Source organism: Heloderma suspectum, chromosome 2, assembly GCF_057233095.1.
Source record: "Heloderma suspectum isolate Gila_16-S chromosome 2, 16-S_ref, whole genome shotgun sequence".
Lineage (NCBI taxonomy): Eukaryota > Metazoa > Chordata > Lepidosauria > Squamata > Helodermatidae > Heloderma > Heloderma suspectum.
Genome location: NC_139459.1, coordinates 177872785 through 177891193, shown reverse-complemented (window position 1 = coordinate 177891193; position 18409 = coordinate 177872785). Strand labels below are relative to the sequence as shown.

Sequence of the window (18409 nt, the reverse complement as noted above, 5' to 3'; positions counted from 1 at the left end):
AAATGAGGTAGAACAAGCTTGCAGCTAGTCACCCGCCTGCAACGAGTAAGAATTTTCTCCAAACAAATAAAGGAAGCTTTCATAAAGTCAAGGAGACCTGGCTCTCTCACCCCCGCCCCCCTCCATTCAAAACATCGATATGCAACTCCATGACTAACATCTATGTATAACCAGGTGGACTAGCAGCAGCTTTGGCGAGCGTGTAACTTCTGTGGACTTTGTCTTAAAGATACACTGGACACATGTTGTCAGGTCACATTTATTATAAACATTCAAATTTTTAAAAGACAAGAAAAAACACAGCCTGAATACAGGTTTTCTGGTTTATTGCCATCAGGGATAAAATACTGCTAAGCAAATCTCATGCCACAAAACAAACCATCAAGAGTTTAAGTCAAATAAGAAATTAAGAACAAAATACCATAGAAAAGGTAATGGCTGCCATGACCAAATTACTGATAATATAGTTCGAGGTTCATGCCATCATGGATTTCATCTGAAAGTGACTAGTTAAGGTCATTTCCCACTGAAAAATATTCACTTTTAGTGATGTACACGTTTGGAAAAAATCTAACAGAACGATGCTTTTAAAAATATCACAGATACTGAAATTCACACATCAGTTCAGAACTGTCAAAACATATACTTCCTACAAGTTCATTCTAAACACCAATCAAGTCAGCTGAGTAGACATATATGAAGGGGGGCAGTGACAGAGTCATTCACATATTACCATTTAAGGTATAGATGTAGAACTTATATGCAAATCAATAGGGGACAAGATCAGATGATCAAGCAAAGATATTAACTAGTATTTTGGCCATATGCAGAGTTACCTCTGTGCAGGCCAGCAAACCAGGAACTTTTCCATTAATTGTAGTCTCTCATTTTGTCCAGACCAAGAAACTATGATTAACAACTTCAGTTCAAGCCAGGATATTAAGCCAACTTTGATCCATGGTTTTAATATCCGGAGTTGTTCCAAAGCTTTTAAGCATAGTTTCCTGGTTCAGACAAACTGGGAAACTAGAGATAAAAAGAAGATTTCCTTGTTTGTTTACACATGCTGCAGAAGGTGCAAAGAGACTGTATGCATGGAGAAAAGGCTCTTGTCCATTCTATAGACCTGCAGTAGTGCTAAAATAAAGAACTGAATAAAGTCAACATTTTGATTAAATTTGTTCATTAAAAATTCTCAAATCCAAAGTTCAGGATTTGAAAGAACAAAGTCCAATTTTATGAACTCCATTTGGATCGTAGGTTTTCATGACCTGAACCCCTCCTGAAAATTTTGCATCTCCAAAAATCAAAGATTTGCGATTCAAAACTTAAAAGCCCAAAATGAACTGAAATGATTTCTTTCAGGGCCTTTAAGACCTACAATTTCAAATTTCACAAGGCAGGGAAGAGAAAGCTGTGCAGGAGGCAAGCAACAATGGTAGGCAAGTCCTAAGAGCAACAGGAAACAGGGAAGGGATAAACCTCAACTTGCATTTTAAGCAGTGGTCAACTAAGGCCCCTGATCTGTTCTGTGTAAGGTTCAGAAAGGAGAATTATGACCCCTGGGAAGCAGAATAACTTCTGCAGCACTCAAGAGGACCAAGCAGTGTGTACAGGAGAACTCTGGTCTAGTAGCTAAGGCTATCTAGCACTGGGTCTAGGTGAGAGCAGATAAGTCAGCTGACGGGCCCTGACACAGTAACTTATGGAATCAGAAAGCGATTTAATATTCTACTAAAACAGGGGTGTTGAACATCTTTCAGCCTGAGGACTGAATTCCATTTTGGGGACGTTCTCAGGGGCCACATTCCAGATGGGTGGGGCAAAAGGGACTGGGCCAAAATATTTGCCCAAACCCAGCATATTTTAGCTCTCATTGCCAGTAACTAAGACTTAGGAGAGGCATCTCAACCTTTTGAAATGGGGGAAAAAACTGCACAAAAGCCAAGAAACCACCACACAATCAGCAGTTGGGGGAAAAGGGGCGCGACCACCTGGGCTTTGCACCCCTGTACTAAAACCTTCCAATTAACTAACCAACTGTTTAAATATCTCTGTTCTTTGTCTTTGATGTGTTATGTGTTTGTAACGGCTTCTGTTACACAAAATAAACTATATTTTATTTGAAGTAACAAGACTGGAGCGCATAAAGATTCTGAATATGAAGGCAATTTTAAGGAGTACTTTCCACTCCCCCATGACCCAGCCCCTACTTTAACTGCCAGCCCCCAGGATTGTTTAAGGATACAGTCTCCCAGTGACACATGGTCCTTGAAAATGGTGTACCTACATTAAAACAAAGGAGATGATTAGTCCAGCTTAATTTGTTACAGTTTGATAAAAGGTGGAAATTATGACACTGTTAAAGCATCTGCAACTAACAGATGGTTACAAAAAAAAAATCAGGAGCCAACAGGCTCTACATGGAGCTACCCTTGAGGATGGCTCAGGAACTGATACAGAATGTGGTTGCCTGTTTCTGACAGATAATGCAATCATATTAATGTTCTTTTAAAACAACTACACTGGTTACCAGTCTGTTTCTGGGTGCAATTCAAGCTGCTGGATTTGACCTTTAAATGGAATAGGTCCTCCAGCATATCTCAAAGGGTGCCTCTTTCTATATGAGTACACGGAAACACCCCAGACATTAAGATCTGTTCATCAAGCCCTGCTTCATGTTACACCAACTAGGGAGTTTAGACTGTCATCAATGAGGAACATAGACTTTTCAGAGGTGGCCCCCCTCCCCACCAATATGTGAGATTCCATCATCCTTGAAGTAAAGTTGGCATGCTTCCTTTCAAAGTCCTTGGCTGTACCTTTTCTGTTCGATTTTACCTGCCAGTTTTGGATACCGTGCCATTGTTACCCTCCTGTTTTCTGATTTTTGTCATTTAAACTTAAATCAACTGTTTTACTTGATGTTATTGTTTTGTGATTATTGTGAATCAGTTTGAGAACAATTTCGGTTGAAAATCAGTATACGAATATTGTGAGGAAATAAATAAAAATGTAAAGGAAAGGTCGTGACTTAAGATCAGTGCTAAACAATGCAACATGTGTCCTGGTCTGCAACCGTGTGTGGTGACCCTGGGATTACCCACAATATGGATCAAGGCTGGAGCCTCTTATAATCAAAGCATGCCCATGGCCATTGAGCTATGGGTCCTCAGAACAAGCTAAGGGTGCTGCTTAAGGGATCCACCCCAATGCCATGTGAAATTCTGCATGCAGGAAAGGACCTCTTTATTTCAGGCCAGTCCTTGTTTCTCTTCCACTCACCATTTCTTTAGCACAATCTTGTCCCAACGAGTACCAGTCTGGGCAGCAATGAGCTTTTTCAGATCCCTAATGGTGTCATCACAGCTGAGAAGGGGTACCAGTTAAGGAAAAAAATGTCTCAAATGGAGCCCTATATATCATAACCACTAAGCAGACTTTGCATTCATGGTGAAATGTCTATCTATTCCATGCAATCGAGTCCCTGGGAACAAGATGTAGTTGAGCCTGTGCATGCATGTACATCACTCTCACACACTTCTACATATGTGCACGTACACACACACACATGTTCTGGCCTGAAGCTCGGCTACCTGGGAGAAAACCTGGCCTGAACCTCTCCAAAACCTGGGAGAAAAAACACATTTTTACACATTTGGATGTTCCAACCGACCCTATCCCCCAAAAGCTCAAGGTGGGTAACAAATAACCATACATAATACGAACACTTATTTGTTTAAAATGCTCCTATTTTTTAACTTAGTTTAAAACACCTTTCTTCACCTCTGGCCATAAAAGGTGTATTGGCCCCAAGAGCGTGGCCAAGTCATTTGTAGTGTTAGGGGGGGCCTAGAGATCCATAATGCTTGCTTAAGTTCATTATTGGTGCAATTCCCTTGCTAGTAAGCCTCCGAGCATGCACAGATGAGTCAAAAGGCTGATATCCGCCTTCTCAGAACATTCCTCACTAATGAGGAGAATGTCTTATCATTGATGTGCCTAAGAAACAGTTTGTTTACCTTAAAGCTACAGGTGGCTATGCTTGAGAACCAAGTGCTGTTAGTTTATGCCGGGAATGCACACTAGGGGGCGCTTGCTGCTGTTATACTGCTAACTTGTGACTAGGCATGACAGAGAATTCCACCACGGATCTTGGTGAGGCCAAAATCTGTGGTGGAACGAAGCCCCCCGCCCCCCCCCCACCCCGCGAAATGGGCCTGGAACAGAGCCTACCTTTCTTGGCCGTTCCGGTGCTCCTCAAATGGCGGCCGCGTCTGCAGCCACCATTCGCGTCTTTCGAATGGCTGTGATAGGCTATGCAAATATTTACGTAGCCTATCATGGAAAAAAAAGGGAACGCAAATGGCGGCGGCTACAGCGGCCACCATTTGCGTTCCCTTTTTCACTGTGATGGGCTACGTAAATATTTACATAGCCTATCACAGCTAAAAAAGGGAATGCAAATGGCAGCCGCCATAGCCGCCACCATTTGCATTCCCTTTTTTTTTGCCGTGACAGGTTACGTAAATATTTACGTAACCTATCACGGCTAAAGCGGGAATGCAAATGGCATAGGGGACGCCATTTGTGTCCCTGCTTTAGCCATGATAGGCTATGTAAATATTTACGTAGCCTACCACGCGCTGTCCCCTACACAGGACGCCATTTGCGTCCACAGCAACCCGGCAGCAGCTGGAGGCACCGCTGCGGATTGGCCTGGCCGGCAGCTCCGCAGCCTGGCCGTGGAGTGGAGCCAGCTGGGCAGGATTCAGGGGGGGGGGGGAGGAACGGATCGCCTCCCCCCCCCCCCCGTCGAGGATTCCAGTGGGAAGAACGGATCGCCTCCCCCCACCTGCGGAACCCGGCGGAGCCAGATAAGTGGGGTTTCGTACACCCCTATATAAGACCCATTTGACCCAATGGCTCGTGGTTCAGAGAAGCTGTCTGATCCAACCATTGGGTATGCCTGTGTGCTGTAAGTTACTCAATAAAGTCTCCTTGTAAGCAAACCATTGACTCTGATTTATCGCTGTCTTCGCACCTCTAACCTAAGAGTTCAATGCCCATGGCCGGGGCGACACAAAGGTTTGCCACAATTAAAGGAAGAAAGGAAGGTCATACTTGTACTTCTTCAGATCTTTTCTCCAGTCACCCAAAATCCTCCTGCTCCCTTAAACAACTTCACCCACTATACCTTGCTATCCCTTAGGACTGAAACTCCCTGCCCAAAAACCTATGCAATGCCACCTCACTCTCTTCACTGCCCAGCTCAGTATTTATCTCCTCTGTGAAGCCTTTAACTAAACCATTTAAACCTGTGGCCCTCCAGATTTGTTGGACTCCCAGCTCCCATCAGCCCAGGCCAGCACAGCCAGTGGTGAGGGCTGATGGGAGTTGTAGGCCAAAACATCTAGAGGGCCACCACTTCCCCAAGCCCCTGTAAAGTAAGGATAGGCACAAAGACCCTGATGCTGGGAAAGACTGAAGGCAAAAGGAGAAGGGGACGGCAGAGAATGAGATGGCTAGCTAGCATCGCCGATGCAATGAATATGGACTTGAGCACACTCCGGGAGACAGTGGAGGACAGGAAGGCCTGGCATGCTATGGTCCATGGGGTCACGAAGAGTCGGACACGACTGAACGACTGAACAACAACAGATCTTGGTCTGCTGGTGGATCACTGGTTGATTTCTGGTGAATCACCTACTGCCTAGAGGTTCCTGAGACAGACAGACAGATCTCTTATTCCCACTGCCACACACAATGCAGGACTAGGAGGACAGCACATGCTTCCGCAGTTCAAAACAGCATATAAACAAAGGGGCTTCTTTGCTCCCACAAATTCTAGTGTTAAAGGGCCCCTGCCAAAAGCAACAAGTCTTGTGGTCCCTTAAAACCTAACAACTGTATTCTGGCATAAGCTTTCATGGACACTGTCCACATCATCAGATGCGTGCACTGGCAAAAGGTTAGTGGCGGCCTCCTACTTGCAAGTACATGTAATACACACACACACACACACACAGGTTGAGGACCCATGAGATGCAAAGAGGCTTGCTCTTCCCATTAGTACAGCTGGCATACCACCCGGGCAATACAGTCAAAGTACTACTGGAAACTACACACACACACACACACAAAAGGGGCAGTGTGATGGATGCACCAGTCCCATGAAGAAATCCTAAAGTTCCTCAACCACCCTGCCACTACTCACGTCTCTAAAATGGCAAATCATTGAGAGATTATGAGCCTTCAAACCCACTCTGTGGAGCACTCAGTAGAAGACATGGGGGACTAACACTTTCCAGTCCATCCCCTGCCCCTCCAGGGATATACTTATGACTGGAGACAAGGAGGAGATGGCCCTCCAAAAAGCTATCTACCCAGTCAAAAACAAAGGCTTCCTTTTAAACCATGCTCACATCCCAAGCGAACAGTACTCATGGAAAATGCCTTCCATGTCTAGTATCCCTTTCTCATGTATTACAGGCCTCACAGACAAAACACAACAGCTGAATCTAGGGCAGGAAGATGCCACCCAGCCTGCCCCAGGTGGGCAGAAACTATAGCTTTGTGCCTTGGATACTTGCACTTCACTCTCACTTTCTTGCCCAGCCGATCGTTGCAAACCACTTCAATCATCCCGATCTGGAGCTGTCACCAGTCCGTGGAACAAGAAATTGGAGAGATCAGGACTCCAACCTTTGGAGGTACTGTTGGGAAAAGGAGACAAGAAGAACCATTTCTGGAAAAGTTTGTGTCTTGTGCTACTTGGTTATAGAGCAGTCATGGTATACAACTTTCTAGAGCACATTTTCAAGAAAAAGAGAAGGGGGGAATAGAAGTTCCCAAACCTACAAGCATTGTCTCTTAAAAGAAAATGAAAGAAGCCAGGAATTCAACCAGCACAATTTCTCCCATTAGAGTTTTGTCATTATGGGAAATGTTGTCTTACACAAAGGCACAGAAGCTGGATAAAGTAGTCATCCTACCTCTAGATTTAATTTCCCCTTAACTATGCTTACAAACAACCTTACTGCTTAAGACTAGCAAAAAGATAGACGCACGTTCTCTGAAGTTATGGGTAGACTGCAAGGGGTTTTTTTTACAGAGAACCCAGTAAGTCATCCCAGAATAATTCCTAACTATAGTTATATTAGTCAGCGATATTTTTCAAGCAGGAGTCACTTTGGTCCCAAGCACCACCATTCGAGACCACCTGGGGACCTTTCCCAGGCTGTGGGGGGGCTCTCCTTTCCCACCTCTCCCCAGGTCAAGCAGTAATACTGTGCACTGGATTTGGTTGGAGGCCTTTGGGGACCTCTCCTCCCCCTCCCTCCATGTCATCCAAGTGAGGCCACAGTCAGTCACCAGGCGAGGCCTCAATCAGTCAGTCATCAAATTCCAAGAGGCTCACTTGATGCTTGAACTGGGATGGATCTTTTTCTTGTCACTGATTTGTTTTTGTGATTGCTTTTTTGTGTGATTGTTTTAATTAACTTTGTGTTTTAATCTTGTTATTATTATCCTTAGCCACCTTGAGAACCATTTTTGGGTGGAAAGGCAGGATATAAATCAAACAAATACATAAAATGAATAAAAATGCTCAGTGCTGCAAAACTTCCCAGAGCAGGTCCACATTGCTCTCTCTCAGCCATGCATTCCACCTATACAGTGCCCCACTGCGGCTTTGCGTTTTGCCTCTTGGGCTCCATCACCACCACAGCTAACTGGCCAATTGCTCCAGTATTTTCCTATTCCCACTACCACCACCTTACAGCTAATGAGCCCCAAAGCCTCCTCCAGTAACCCAGATCACACCAGCCAGCCCACTGCTAAAGTAAACAAGGCAAAGCTAGAGAGCCCCTGCTGAGAGTGAGCACTTACTACAAAGAGCAAGAGAGAGGCAGAGAGCCACACATGAAGCAACTGGGAACTGCAAGCAACCCTCCAGTGAAGAACACTGTACTCTATCTAATCCCTGCATTTTAGAACTTCCCCCTCCCATAAGTCTCAAGAAGCCCCTGAGGGGGGATTTCTAAAATTCAGGAATTACAGCATGCACAAAGATATCTCCAAAGCCTTCCTCAAAACCAAAGACAGAGGGAGTGATTTATTTGGGATAAATATTAGAGAACAGATACCAGTACCTCCCTGCTGCTGCCTTTGGAAAACAGGAATTCTGTACTCACTCGTGAATTTCAAGACCTGGACCAAAACAGAAAGGCAGCCAGGCCATCCTGGAGGGGTAGGTGAGCCAACTCTTACTGGCCCTGTCCAGGACTTGTTTAGCTGTTTGAGAGAAGCCACTTCAAGGGGAATGCAAGGGCCACCCTCTAAATATTGGGATGATCAGCTGGAGGGGGGGGTTGGGGGGAGTTGATTTTTCACTTAAAATCTGGTCATGTGCCTCAGAGAGTGGATATGGGGCTAAGTGGGGGGACCTGAGGGCCCCCCAATTAGTGTGGGTCTGGGTTGAGGGAGATGTGGTGCTGGGAGGGCTACAGTCAAGGGTTGTGGCATGTTCCAGACCTCCCTGGTGGTGGGGGGGGGGGGAATTCTGCTTGGCCCGGTGGATTCCAGAAGCCCCTTTATGCCACCATTTCCCACGTGGCTCTCGTTGATCAGTTGTGAAGTTCTTGTAAAAACACACACACACAACTAAGTAGAACCGCCAAACCTGAAGCCTGCCCATTCCTGGCAAAGAGGGCACTGCTGGCTCTCACAGCCGAGTCGCTCTGGCTGGCAGAGGGGCCAGAACTTGGCAGTGCAAGAAACAAAGCCGCAGAGGCCAGCTGCTGGAGATCCTGGCGCAAGCCGTCCAATACGTTTGCAGCGGCATAGGAAGACGGCAGCCCTTCTGTCTTGGGCGCTGTCACGCAATGCCCGCTTCTACGGCTGCTAAAATGCCCGCTTCTACGCAACTATCTATTAAAGGCGCAGGCGCCGCGTCCTCTGCTGCATCTGGCAGCCCGCGGCAAGAAGAGGCTTTGTCGACACGCTTCCCAAACCCCGACACGCGACTCGGGTCTAAATGGAAAACAAACCGGGGGGGGGGGCGGGGATGGAGAACGTGGAGAGCTCCTGCTTAACAATTCCGGATTAACTACCCCGGTTACAGAGAAGGGGTCTTTGGCGCCTGCCACGCCTTTGGAATTCCCACGCCCCACTTCTCCAGCCGTCCGTGGAAACACAGATACCCACCCCTGGCACAGTTGCCCCGCAGACTGCCAGAGAACGAAGGAGGGCGCACCGGCCGCCGTCGCCCGCACCTACCTGGGCCGACGCTCGCTCCGGCGGAGGGGAACTCTGAGGCCGCCCCTGGACAGCCGCTCTAGGAACATATCGGGACGGGCGCGCGGAAGCGGAAGTGCCGGGTGACCCCCCCCACACGCACCCACGCCGAAGCGGAAGCTCCGCGCTTCGTCAAAGGCTCCCGTTCCTAGAGAAGGCGGAAGTAGGGCAACAGGAAGCGGGGGGAGCTGAACGAAAACAGCCGCGGGAACCAGCGACGATGCCAGCACAAAGCCTCTCCGCTCTCCCGGACTCGCTTCTGCTCCAGATTATGGCGTGGCTGCCGCCTCGTGACCGACTGGGCGGGGCCAGGTGGGTGTTTATTTATTTATTTATTTATTTCTATACCGCCCAATAGCCGAAGCTCTATTGTTTGACTCCTCCCCGCTCTCCCTCCCGTTTCATGGTATTTTCTCCCCCCCCCTCCCCTTCCACACCATGGTTCGATCTACTGTGTGTGTATCGCACACATCCCTTCTTAGGGCCTTTAACCCCATCGTGGCTGGGAGCGCCTATCGTAGTAGCTGTTACTATTTCATTATTATTGTTAACTTATTTTTCTTTGAGAAATCCTGGAGGACGGGGGAAGTGCCAGATGACTGGAGGAGGGTTAATGTTGTCCCTGTCTTCAAAAAGGGTAAAAAGGAGGAACCAGGGAACTACTGACCAGTCAGTCTGACATCAATCCCCGGGAAAATTCTGGAGCAGATGATAAAGCAATCCATCTGGAAGCACCTCGAAAACAATGCCGTGATTACTCGAAGCTAACATGGATTTGTCAAGAACAAGTCCTGCCAGACGAATCTGATCTCATTTGTTGATCAGGTAACCTCCCTTGTGGACTGTGGGAATGCTGTGGACATAATATATCTTGACTTCAGCAAAGCTTTCGACAAAGTGCCCCATGATATCCTGATGAGCAAATTAGCTCAAAGTGGGCTAGATGAAACAATGATGAGCTGGATCCACTGTTGGCTACAGAATCGGACTCAAAGAGTGCTTATCAATGGTATCTTCTCAAACTGGGGAGAGGTAACGAGTGGGGTACCGCAGGGCTCAGTCCTGGGCCCAGTGCTCTTCAACATTTGTATTAATGAATTGGAGGAGGAGGTGCAGGGAATGCTGATCAAATTTACAGATGACACAAAATGGGGCAGGATGGCTAATACTTTGGAAGATAGAAACAGAATTCATACTGATCTTGATAGACTGGAGCGCTACGCAGAAAACAACAGAATGAAACTTAACAGGGATAAATGCCAAGTTCTGCACCTAGGAAAAAGAAACCAAATGCACAGTTACAAGATGGGGGATATGTGGCTCAACAGTACTACAAGTGAGAAGGATCTTGGAATTGTTGTCGGTCACAAGCTGAATAGGAGCCAACAATGTGATGTGGCTGCAAAAAAGGCAAATGCTATTTTGGGCTGCATTCATAGAAGCATCGCTTCCAAATCCTGGGAAGTACTAGTTCCCCTCTACTCAGCACTGGTTAGGTCTCATCTGGAGTACTGTGTCCAGTTCTGAGCACCACATTTTAAGAAAGATGCAGACAAGCTGGAGAGGGTTCAGAGGAGGGCAACAAAGATGATCAGGGGACTGGAAACAAAGCCATATGAAAAGAGACTGAAAGAACTGGGCATGTTTATTCTTGAGAAGAGAAGACTGGGGGGAGATATGATAGCACTCTTCAAGTCCTTGAAAGGTTGTCACAGAGAGGAAGGCCAGGATCTCTTCTCGATCATGCCAGAGTGCAGGACATGGAATAATGGGCTCAAGTTACAGGAAGCCAGATTCTGGCTGAACATCAGGAAAGACTTCCTGACTGTTAGAGCAATACGACAACGGAACCAATGACCTAGGGAGGTAGTGGGCTCTCCCACACTGGAGGCATTCAAGATGAGGCTGGACAGCCATCTGTCAGGGATGCTCTGAATTGGATTCCTGCATTGAGCAGGGGGTTGGACTTGATGGTCTTGTAGGCCACTTCCAACCCTATGATTCTATGATTCTAAGCAGGTTCACAATGAATTCTTGTCATATATAAATTGTTGTTATTGTAATATATAAGGAAATATAATACTATAAAGAATATAATATTCATACAAAAGACAAGCATCTGCATTATCTAACCTTACTGCATTATCCTAAACAGATATTATGTTATTAAACATCTGAGGAAGCAAAACAATTCGACAGTCAAAAATTGGTAAACTTCACCTCCTGGTCAAACTATAAGAAGGAAAAACATTTATATTTGTCAATATCCAAGTTGTATCTAGCCCTCATAAAAACAATAAAAGGGGGCCAAACATAGAAAAAACAGGCAGTCTTCTATGTACTATCTCTTAAACAGACATATTCAGTTAGGATAGTAATCACTATAACCTTTCAAACTTTACACAACCATTCTTTCAACGTGGGGTAATATTCTGTTTCTGGCAACCAAAATCTTAGCAGCAATCAATAGATTCTGAAGCATCTCTTTATGTATGGGATCTATCTGTTCATCCACATAACTGAATAAGACTGTTAGAGGGTCACAGGATATAGAAACATGTGTAATTATTGATATAGCACGTATAACTTTTCCCCAGAAATAATTAAAAGGCATTCCCATCAAATATGCATAAAATTGGCTATGTCATTTCCGCATTGTCAGCAGTGGTCTTCACAGTTCCCATAAATATGATTCAATCTGTTAGGGGTCAGATAGTCTTGATGAAGTGTTTTATAACAATTCTCTTTCATATTAATGCAGGGGAACATGCTGGGCCTTGTAAAGTATTTTCTTCCACATCTGTGATGTAGTTAGACGGCCAGTTGCTCTTTCCCATCTAGTTTTAAAGCTTTAGCTAGAGCAGGTGCTACTGATTTGTTCATTTATTTATTTGTAATGATATAGCATTAGTGTGCATCGCAGTTTATAGATCAATAGAAGCAACAACAAAGGAAATCCCATGTTAAAGAGACAGGAGTCTTTAATTAATTTACAGCCCATCTTTCTAACAAAGAATGGCACTTAAGGTGGCTAGCAATAAAAACCATATTGAAGCAAAATCTCAATTAAAATATAGTAGAAAAGCAAATTAAGAAACACAAGTAAAACACAACCGTTGGAGAGAGTAGTGGTGCCAGCCAATATTTAAAAAAATCCCTTCAGCAACAGACCAGTTTACATGGCAAAGGCCTGCCTGAATAAAAACATTGTTGCCTGCTGGCAGAAGGACAACAGAGAGGGAGCCAGTTCTGCCCACTCCTACAGAGGTTATTTGTATTGCTTTCCCCCCTATTTGGCAACAGGTTGTGTGATTTTTCCTTGTGTGAACTGCCACAACAACATTACGAGGGTGGATGATTGTTATTCCAATTTTATAGGTTGGGAGGCGTGTTCCCACCATCTGTGTTTGTGTGTGATGATTGAACAGCATGGCTGTTGGGAAGGAAGCCCCACCAAGTTCAGTGCTGTTCCCAAAAATGTATGCCTAGGACTGCACGTGAGTGCAGAATAGGTTGAGAAACAGCTATACATGCATTCCTTGTGATGTTGGGCAACAGTCCTGCTCCATCCACTCACATTTCTGTAGCACTTTTAATTTGCTAAGTGCTTTGCAGGCAACAGTACGGTGGTCAAGTAGTTGTTGCGTGCTTTTATTTATTAAAGCGGCATCCTATCTGAGGAGTTCAGAGCAGTGTTTTAGTGTCACAACAACACTGAGGGAGATTGTGGGCATCTCTGCACCAGCCTAAAATCCTGCATTTAAAAGGGGCTTTCTGCTTCCGTTTTAAATGCAGGATCACAACTGACTCCCTTTACACGCGCTCCCTTCTTCCTCCCCTTCCCCCATCCTTCTCCCCATATCTGAGTCTTCCATTATCTATCATTGATCTCACTCCTCTTCTTGCCGCTTTAACTCTTTGGATGGAGGAAACTGAAGCGGAACACAACGGGGTAATTTGATTGCTCATTATCTGCGATCTATTTAAAAACGGAACAAAGGGCATTTAGTGCAGAAGACACCTTGAATTATCATGGTGTTGTGTACAGAGCCCGCAAACTTCCGCGAGGGAGCAATCTCAATCGCAGGATAAGAGCCCGGAGTGAAGGAGCCCTGTGTCTTATTTTCCCGAGACGACTAATGGCTGGTTCACTCATTATCGTCTTGACTGGGAAATAGTAAGAATCAAGCCCCTTTCTGCTCCCCTGTAGTTATGTCCATCTCTCTCCCACATAAGGGTGCAACAGCTACCACTGTGAAATAAATTTCTATATATTTGCGCACAAAGCAGGTGCATCTGCTTCGGATAAAGACTGATCCAAGGCCAGTCGCTTCAGAGGTGTTCAGACTTCCTGCAGAGCGGGTCTTCCTCAAAGTGGGTTGGTCCCAATGCTTCAGACCCACTTTTGTGCTTTATAGGGTAGCAGGGCCCTGATGTGTGCAGCGTAGGAACTGCTCTGAAGGTACATGAGGGGGAAGCTGTCAAAAAGGGAATAGAGAGAGACTGTGCTCCTAAAAATGGCTGGTGGGTGGGAGGCCTCATACTCTCACCAAGGACCCTGCTGCTCCAAAGTGTTCCCCCTCTGACAGCTTTCTCAATAAGTGACTTCAGAGCAGTCCCTGCTCATGCTGACAGCAGCCCCTGTCATGTAGTCATTCATCAAAGGGGGAGGGATATGAAGCTTTGGAAGACTGAATCACAGCTCTGCCTGAGGCCCAAAAGGAAGCAGGTCTTGCCCAAAGAGGACTGAAGTGAAGCAGCCCTCTATCCAAAGTGAGCAATTTTTTTCTGTGCACATCCATACACCAGCTGTCCCCAACCTGGTAACTTCCAGTTGTTTTGGACTACAACCCCAGCATTCTCAGTCAGTGGAGGGTGCAGCCAACAGAAATGAGTTCTCTTCTGCATGAGAAGGCAGGGCTAAAATATTGATACATATCCCACTGTGAGAAGCCCCCTCAGTCTTTTGCTCTGCCTTCTAGGGAATAGCGGATGGTGCCTAGCTTGCACCCTCGGCTACCGCTCTGGAGCTTCAGAGAACGCGAACAGAACTTTCTTCTCAGTTGAACATTTGAGGGCACCAGGTTGGGGAAGTCTGCCAGAGACACACATACACACACCAGTGTGGCATTTTCCCACAGATGTCTCCTTGTTATCTCCCAGACAGGATTCCACCTTGCCCAGCAGAATTTGATTCATCCTCCCCATTGCAGGGCCCTCCGTTCTTCATGCCCCCCTTTTCAGAAGGGGAGTACATGCTGACGATGGCCGACCCAACCTCTTCTTTATACAGGGTCTGTAGACGGTGGCGTCGCTTGGTGCGGGACAAATTGCTGTGGAGACACCTGGACCTGACTTCTTACAAGGTAAGGAAGCCCACCCTCCACCTTACAATGGTTTTCTGTAAGAGACGTCTGCAGGGAACTGGATAAGCTGGCATGAGGCCTTGGGGCAATCGGTATAAATTATGCAAATTAAAATAAAGAACGTAAACAGGCCTCTGTTTTATTTTTATAATTATAGTATACGGTTTTTATAATTTTATGTACACAGCCCGGGATTGTCTTTGGCAATGAAGGAGCAATATTGGGGGGTGGGGGGGATTAAATAAATAAATAAATGTGCTCTGTTTTACATAATTGTGTGATTGTCAACTACTTTTCATAATTTTATTCTGGGTTTGTTAGGGAGAAGGACAAGGGCTACGTAGGGCACTGAGGCTCTGCCCCAATCACTGGAATCTTGAAAAACAACCCAAAACCTCACTAGGGAGTAAGTCCTATTGAACACAGTGGGATCTTAATTCTAAGTAAAGATGCATAGGATTGTGCTGTTGGTTGGTCATCTTTCAGGATTCCAGAAGGCATTATCAACATACTATCAAAGTGTGTATGTGTACCCATAAGGCAGGGGTGGGCATCTTGTGGCCCTCCAGATGTTTTGGCCCACAACTTTCACATCAGTATAGTTAATAGTGAGAGATCATGGGAGTTGTAGGCCAAAACATCTGAAGAGCCATAAGTTGCCCACTGCAGCCATAAGGACTAGAACCATGGTGGATGTTGTTGGTTCTTTTTTCTTTTAATGACAGCTAAGGAAGCTGAATTCTGCAGCTAATATTCTTTCTTCCAGCACAGGCTTAGGCAATCTGGTCCCCTCCAGATGTTTCGGACTACATCTCCCATGAGCACCAGCCAGCATGGCCAATGGTCAGGGATGATATTTTTAGTCCCAAACATCTGGAGGGCTCCAGATTGCCTACCCCTGCTCCAGCAGAATCGCAGGTAGGATTCTTGGGCCCCACAGGCTGTAGCAGTTGTAGAGCTGAATGCAGCCCTGCCAACCTTGGCCTTCATATCTGCACTGGCAGCTCCCTTGTCTGTTCTGGAGTTGAGCCTGCACTCCGTTGTGCATTAGGAAGCATTGGACAGCCATCTTGATTTGGCTATAGACCTTCCCTATTGGCCAGTTCTATCTGCTTCATGTTTCAGTTTACCCCATCCAAAAGGGTTTGAGTATATTGTAATATTGCACAGCAAGCCTTTCCTCACTTGAAAGATTCACAGCCTAAGCTATATAAAGTACTCCCCACCCATTTTCTTGGCTCTACTATGAGGACACGGTTAGACAGCGAACCATACACCAACGTAACTGTCAGAGAACACTGGGAACTGTAGTTCTGTGGGGATGGTAGGATTTTCCCTCCAAGACTTCTCAACATTCCTCAGGCTGGCTGGGGAATGCTGGGAGTTGCACAATATTTTTCTGTAAACATGCATAGGATTGCATCCTTGGTGTAGATATGCCTGTTATATCAGCCTATAATCCATTAGTTGTTATTTCCAATACATCTAATTAAAATGAAGCAATATGTTCCTGTTCCGGAGTTTCCAGTAAAGGACGAGATGAACTTTTGAAAGGCTTCAAAATGTTGCAACTTAGATTTTGGTTTAAAATTTGCCCTTGAAATGCAAGTACTTCTCAGCCTCATCCTGTGCATGTTTGACTCAAGTAGCGAGTCCCACTGAGTTGAATGGGCTTTCTCCTGGGTGCGGGACCACAGGTTTGCAGCCTTGGGCTTGTTGGTTTGGCAGAGATTGTTTCCCCCAATTCTAGGCATCCCCCTCTCCTTACCGTCCGTGTCATTTTCACAGCTAACTTTCTTCTCTTCCTTGCCAACTCCACTTCCCTGCATACTCAGATATCCTCCAAGGTCCTCTGGCACCTGCTGCGGAACCATCTCCGTGGCAGCCTCCGGTCACTGAAGGCGCGGGGATCCCTCCACTCCATCCGGAAGCAAGAAGTGTTTACCCCGGCGCTAATGCAGGCTTTGGGCAAGCAGTGCCCCAGTCTCCACCACCTGTGCCTGACCAAGGTGGACCTCCGCACGCTCTCCTACGATTGTGTCCCTTCCTCGCTCACGATCCTGGAACTGAGCTGCTGTGAGATCCCTTCCTTGTGGTTCCAAGTGCCTGAAGCCTCTCAGGCCCGCCAGGCCTTCCCGAGGCTCCAACGCCTCATCATCCGGGGTGTCCCTGCCTTCTCTAACCAGCATTTGTTCAATATCTCAATCCAGGGCACTCTCAAGACGCTTTCCCTGTCTGAGGCCTACCGGGTCACAGACGTGGGGATCCAGACAGCAGCACCACACCTGGGAGATCTCGAGCACCTTGCCTTGCGCCAGTGCGGCATTGGCAATTCAGCTGCACACTTCATCGGGCGCCACATGAAGCGCCTGCGCTGTTTAGACCTCGGGGGCAGTTCTTCTCTGACGGATGTAGGTCTTCCTAGCTTAAGCGGCTTGCCCGTCCTGGAGGAGCTGTGTCTGGAATCCTGCAGAGGGCTTTCCTCAGAGGCCATTGGGGCCGTTTGCCGGGTGCTGCCCCAGCTAAAGCGCCTTGATTTAAGCGGGATGAAGTTTGAAGAAGGGGCGATCCACAGAATCCAGGCGGGTTTGCCGAGCTGCGTCATGGCAAACACCGTCTCCAGCACAGGTCCCAGTGCAAAATCTTAGCACTGAGCGAGTTCAGCGTTAAGTGAGCACGTTGCGAAGGAGGTCGAAAGATGGCGGCATGGGGGCGCATCTGCTCAGCAGCTCCCTGCCCTTTCGTTGTAGCACTTCTGTACTAAACTGGAAATGCAGGCAGCAGGACAAAGTGAGAAGTTTCAACAGCAGATCCTTTCACCCCTCAGAGGCTGATAGCTCGACTACCGTTGCACAGACCACATAGCCAATGTTGCTACTGCTGATTTCCCCTGATTTGGTGTGGACAGAGCGGCGGAGGACGCGGAACCAGTAGCACAGGGCAGGGGAAAGTCTAGCCCTCCGGGTGTTGTTGGACTGCAGCTCCCATGATCTTTCACCATTGTCTATCATAGCTAGGGCTGATGGGAGTGGCAGTCCAGCCACATCTGGAGGGCTACAGGTTCTCCAGCCCTGCAATAGCAGCTGCAGTAACAAATACGTGTGGTTTGTAGGCATTAGATGTACACTGGATGCCTACCTGTGCCCTTTCAGAAGCACCATGCAAACCCAACTTTGGATACCTGAGTTGGTTGTGCAAAGCACCTCTATTCCAGTGTAGCCCATCCCTTCCTCCAGTTACTGTTCTGAATGACTTAGGAAAAGTGTGGTCTTTTTTAATGGGCAAGAACAAGTGACAGATGCCTGTACTTCAAGAGCATGCATTGCATTCTTTTCAAACACCAGCCTCTTGACCTGATATGCCAGCTCACAAAGCTAGCACTTGTAGGCTTTTACCTTCAATTAATTACCTGAAATCTGTATTCCAGCCTTCCCCAACCTGGTGCCCTCTAGATGTGTTGGACTACAAGTCTCATTGCTCCTTGCTAGCATGGCCATTGGTCGTGTTGGCTGGGAGGTTTTGTAGTCCAACACATCTGGAGGGCACCAGGTTGGAGAAGGCTGCTGTAGTTAAGATGATTTTCCCTGTAAAGATTTAATGTGTTGCTTTGATTTGCTTTCAGATGGTAGTTAATGTAATGGATGCATCTGGATAATATAATTAAATTTATTTTGTTTTAGCTTTTCAATAAAAGTAAGTTGCTATCTCTCATAGTTGCAGGCTCCATTGAATCCCTTCAGACTCAG

General features: G+C 46.5%; 2 protein-coding genes across 15 annotated transcripts; one reads left to right on the top strand and one right to left on the bottom strand.

Moving 5' to 3' along the window:
• Positions 1-245: 245 nt before the first annotated feature.
• UBL5 (ubiquitin like 5) lies at positions 246-9345 on the bottom strand. Of its 2 annotated transcripts, none has more exons than XM_084836458.1 (5): positions 9208-9345; positions 6590-6716; positions 3286-3369; positions 2249-2286; positions 246-496 (listed from the first exon to the last, which is right to left on the bottom strand). In XM_084836458.1, the coding sequence occupies exons 2-5, from the start codon at positions 6643-6645 to the stop codon at positions 453-455; spliced, it is 222 nt and encodes a 73-aa protein (XP_084692584.1). In that variant the 5' UTR covers positions 6646-6716; positions 9208-9345; the 3' UTR covers positions 246-452. The 2 variants fall into 2 exon arrangements, with proteins under 2 accessions (XP_084692584.1, XP_084692583.1); XM_084836457.1 differs by having other exon boundaries at positions 9280-9345.
• Positions 9346-9456: 111 nt separating this feature from the next.
• On the top strand, positions 9457-18377 carry FBXL12 (F-box and leucine rich repeat protein 12). Of its 13 annotated transcripts, none has more exons than XR_014788065.1 (4): positions 9457-9609; positions 14591-14663; positions 16499-17409; positions 18205-18375. XR_014788065.1 is itself a non-coding variant. In XM_084836444.1 (3 exons), exons 1-3 carry the CDS (start codon positions 9518-9520, stop codon positions 17309-17311), a joined length of 978 nt encoding a protein of 325 aa, XP_084692570.1. In that variant the 5' UTR covers positions 9457-9517; the 3' UTR covers positions 17312-18377. The 13 variants fall into 13 exon arrangements, 5 of the variants coding, with proteins under 5 accessions (XP_084692570.1, XP_084692569.1, XP_084692571.1 ...); XR_014788064.1 differs by having other exon boundaries at positions 16499-18006; positions 18213-18375; XR_014788062.1 differs by having other exon boundaries at positions 14465-14663.
• Positions 18378-18409: the final 32 nt, after the last annotated feature.

What these genes read in the sequence shown, in the direction of transcription:
- UBL5 (XM_084836458.1), bottom strand. Translation starts at nt 6,645, where the DNA reads ATGATTGAAGTGGTTTGCAACGATCGGCTGGGCAAGAAAGTGAGAGTG. An exon ending in AAAGTGAGAGTGAAGTGCAA is followed by an intron (nt 3,370 to 6,589) that starts GTATCCAAGGCA and finishes ACCCCTTCTCAG; the next exon opens with CTGTGATGACACCATTAGGG. An exon ending in CCATGTGTCACTGGGAGACT is followed by an intron (nt 497 to 2,248) that starts GTATCCTTAAAC and finishes AGTCACTTTCAG; the next exon opens with ATGAAATCCATGATGGCATG.
- FBXL12 (XM_084836443.1), top strand. Translation starts at nt 9,518, where the DNA reads ATGCCAGCACAAAGCCTCTCCGCTCTCCCGGACTCGCTTCTGCTCCAG. An exon ending in GACCGACTGGGCGGGGCCAG is followed by an intron (nt 9,610 to 14,464) that starts GTGGGTGTTTAT and finishes TCTCCCAGACAG; the next exon opens with GATTCCACCTTGCCCAGCAG. An exon ending in TGGACCTGACTTCTTACAAG is followed by an intron (nt 14,664 to 16,498) that starts GTAAGGAAGCCC and finishes CTGCATACTCAG; the next exon opens with ATATCCTCCAAGGTCCTCTG.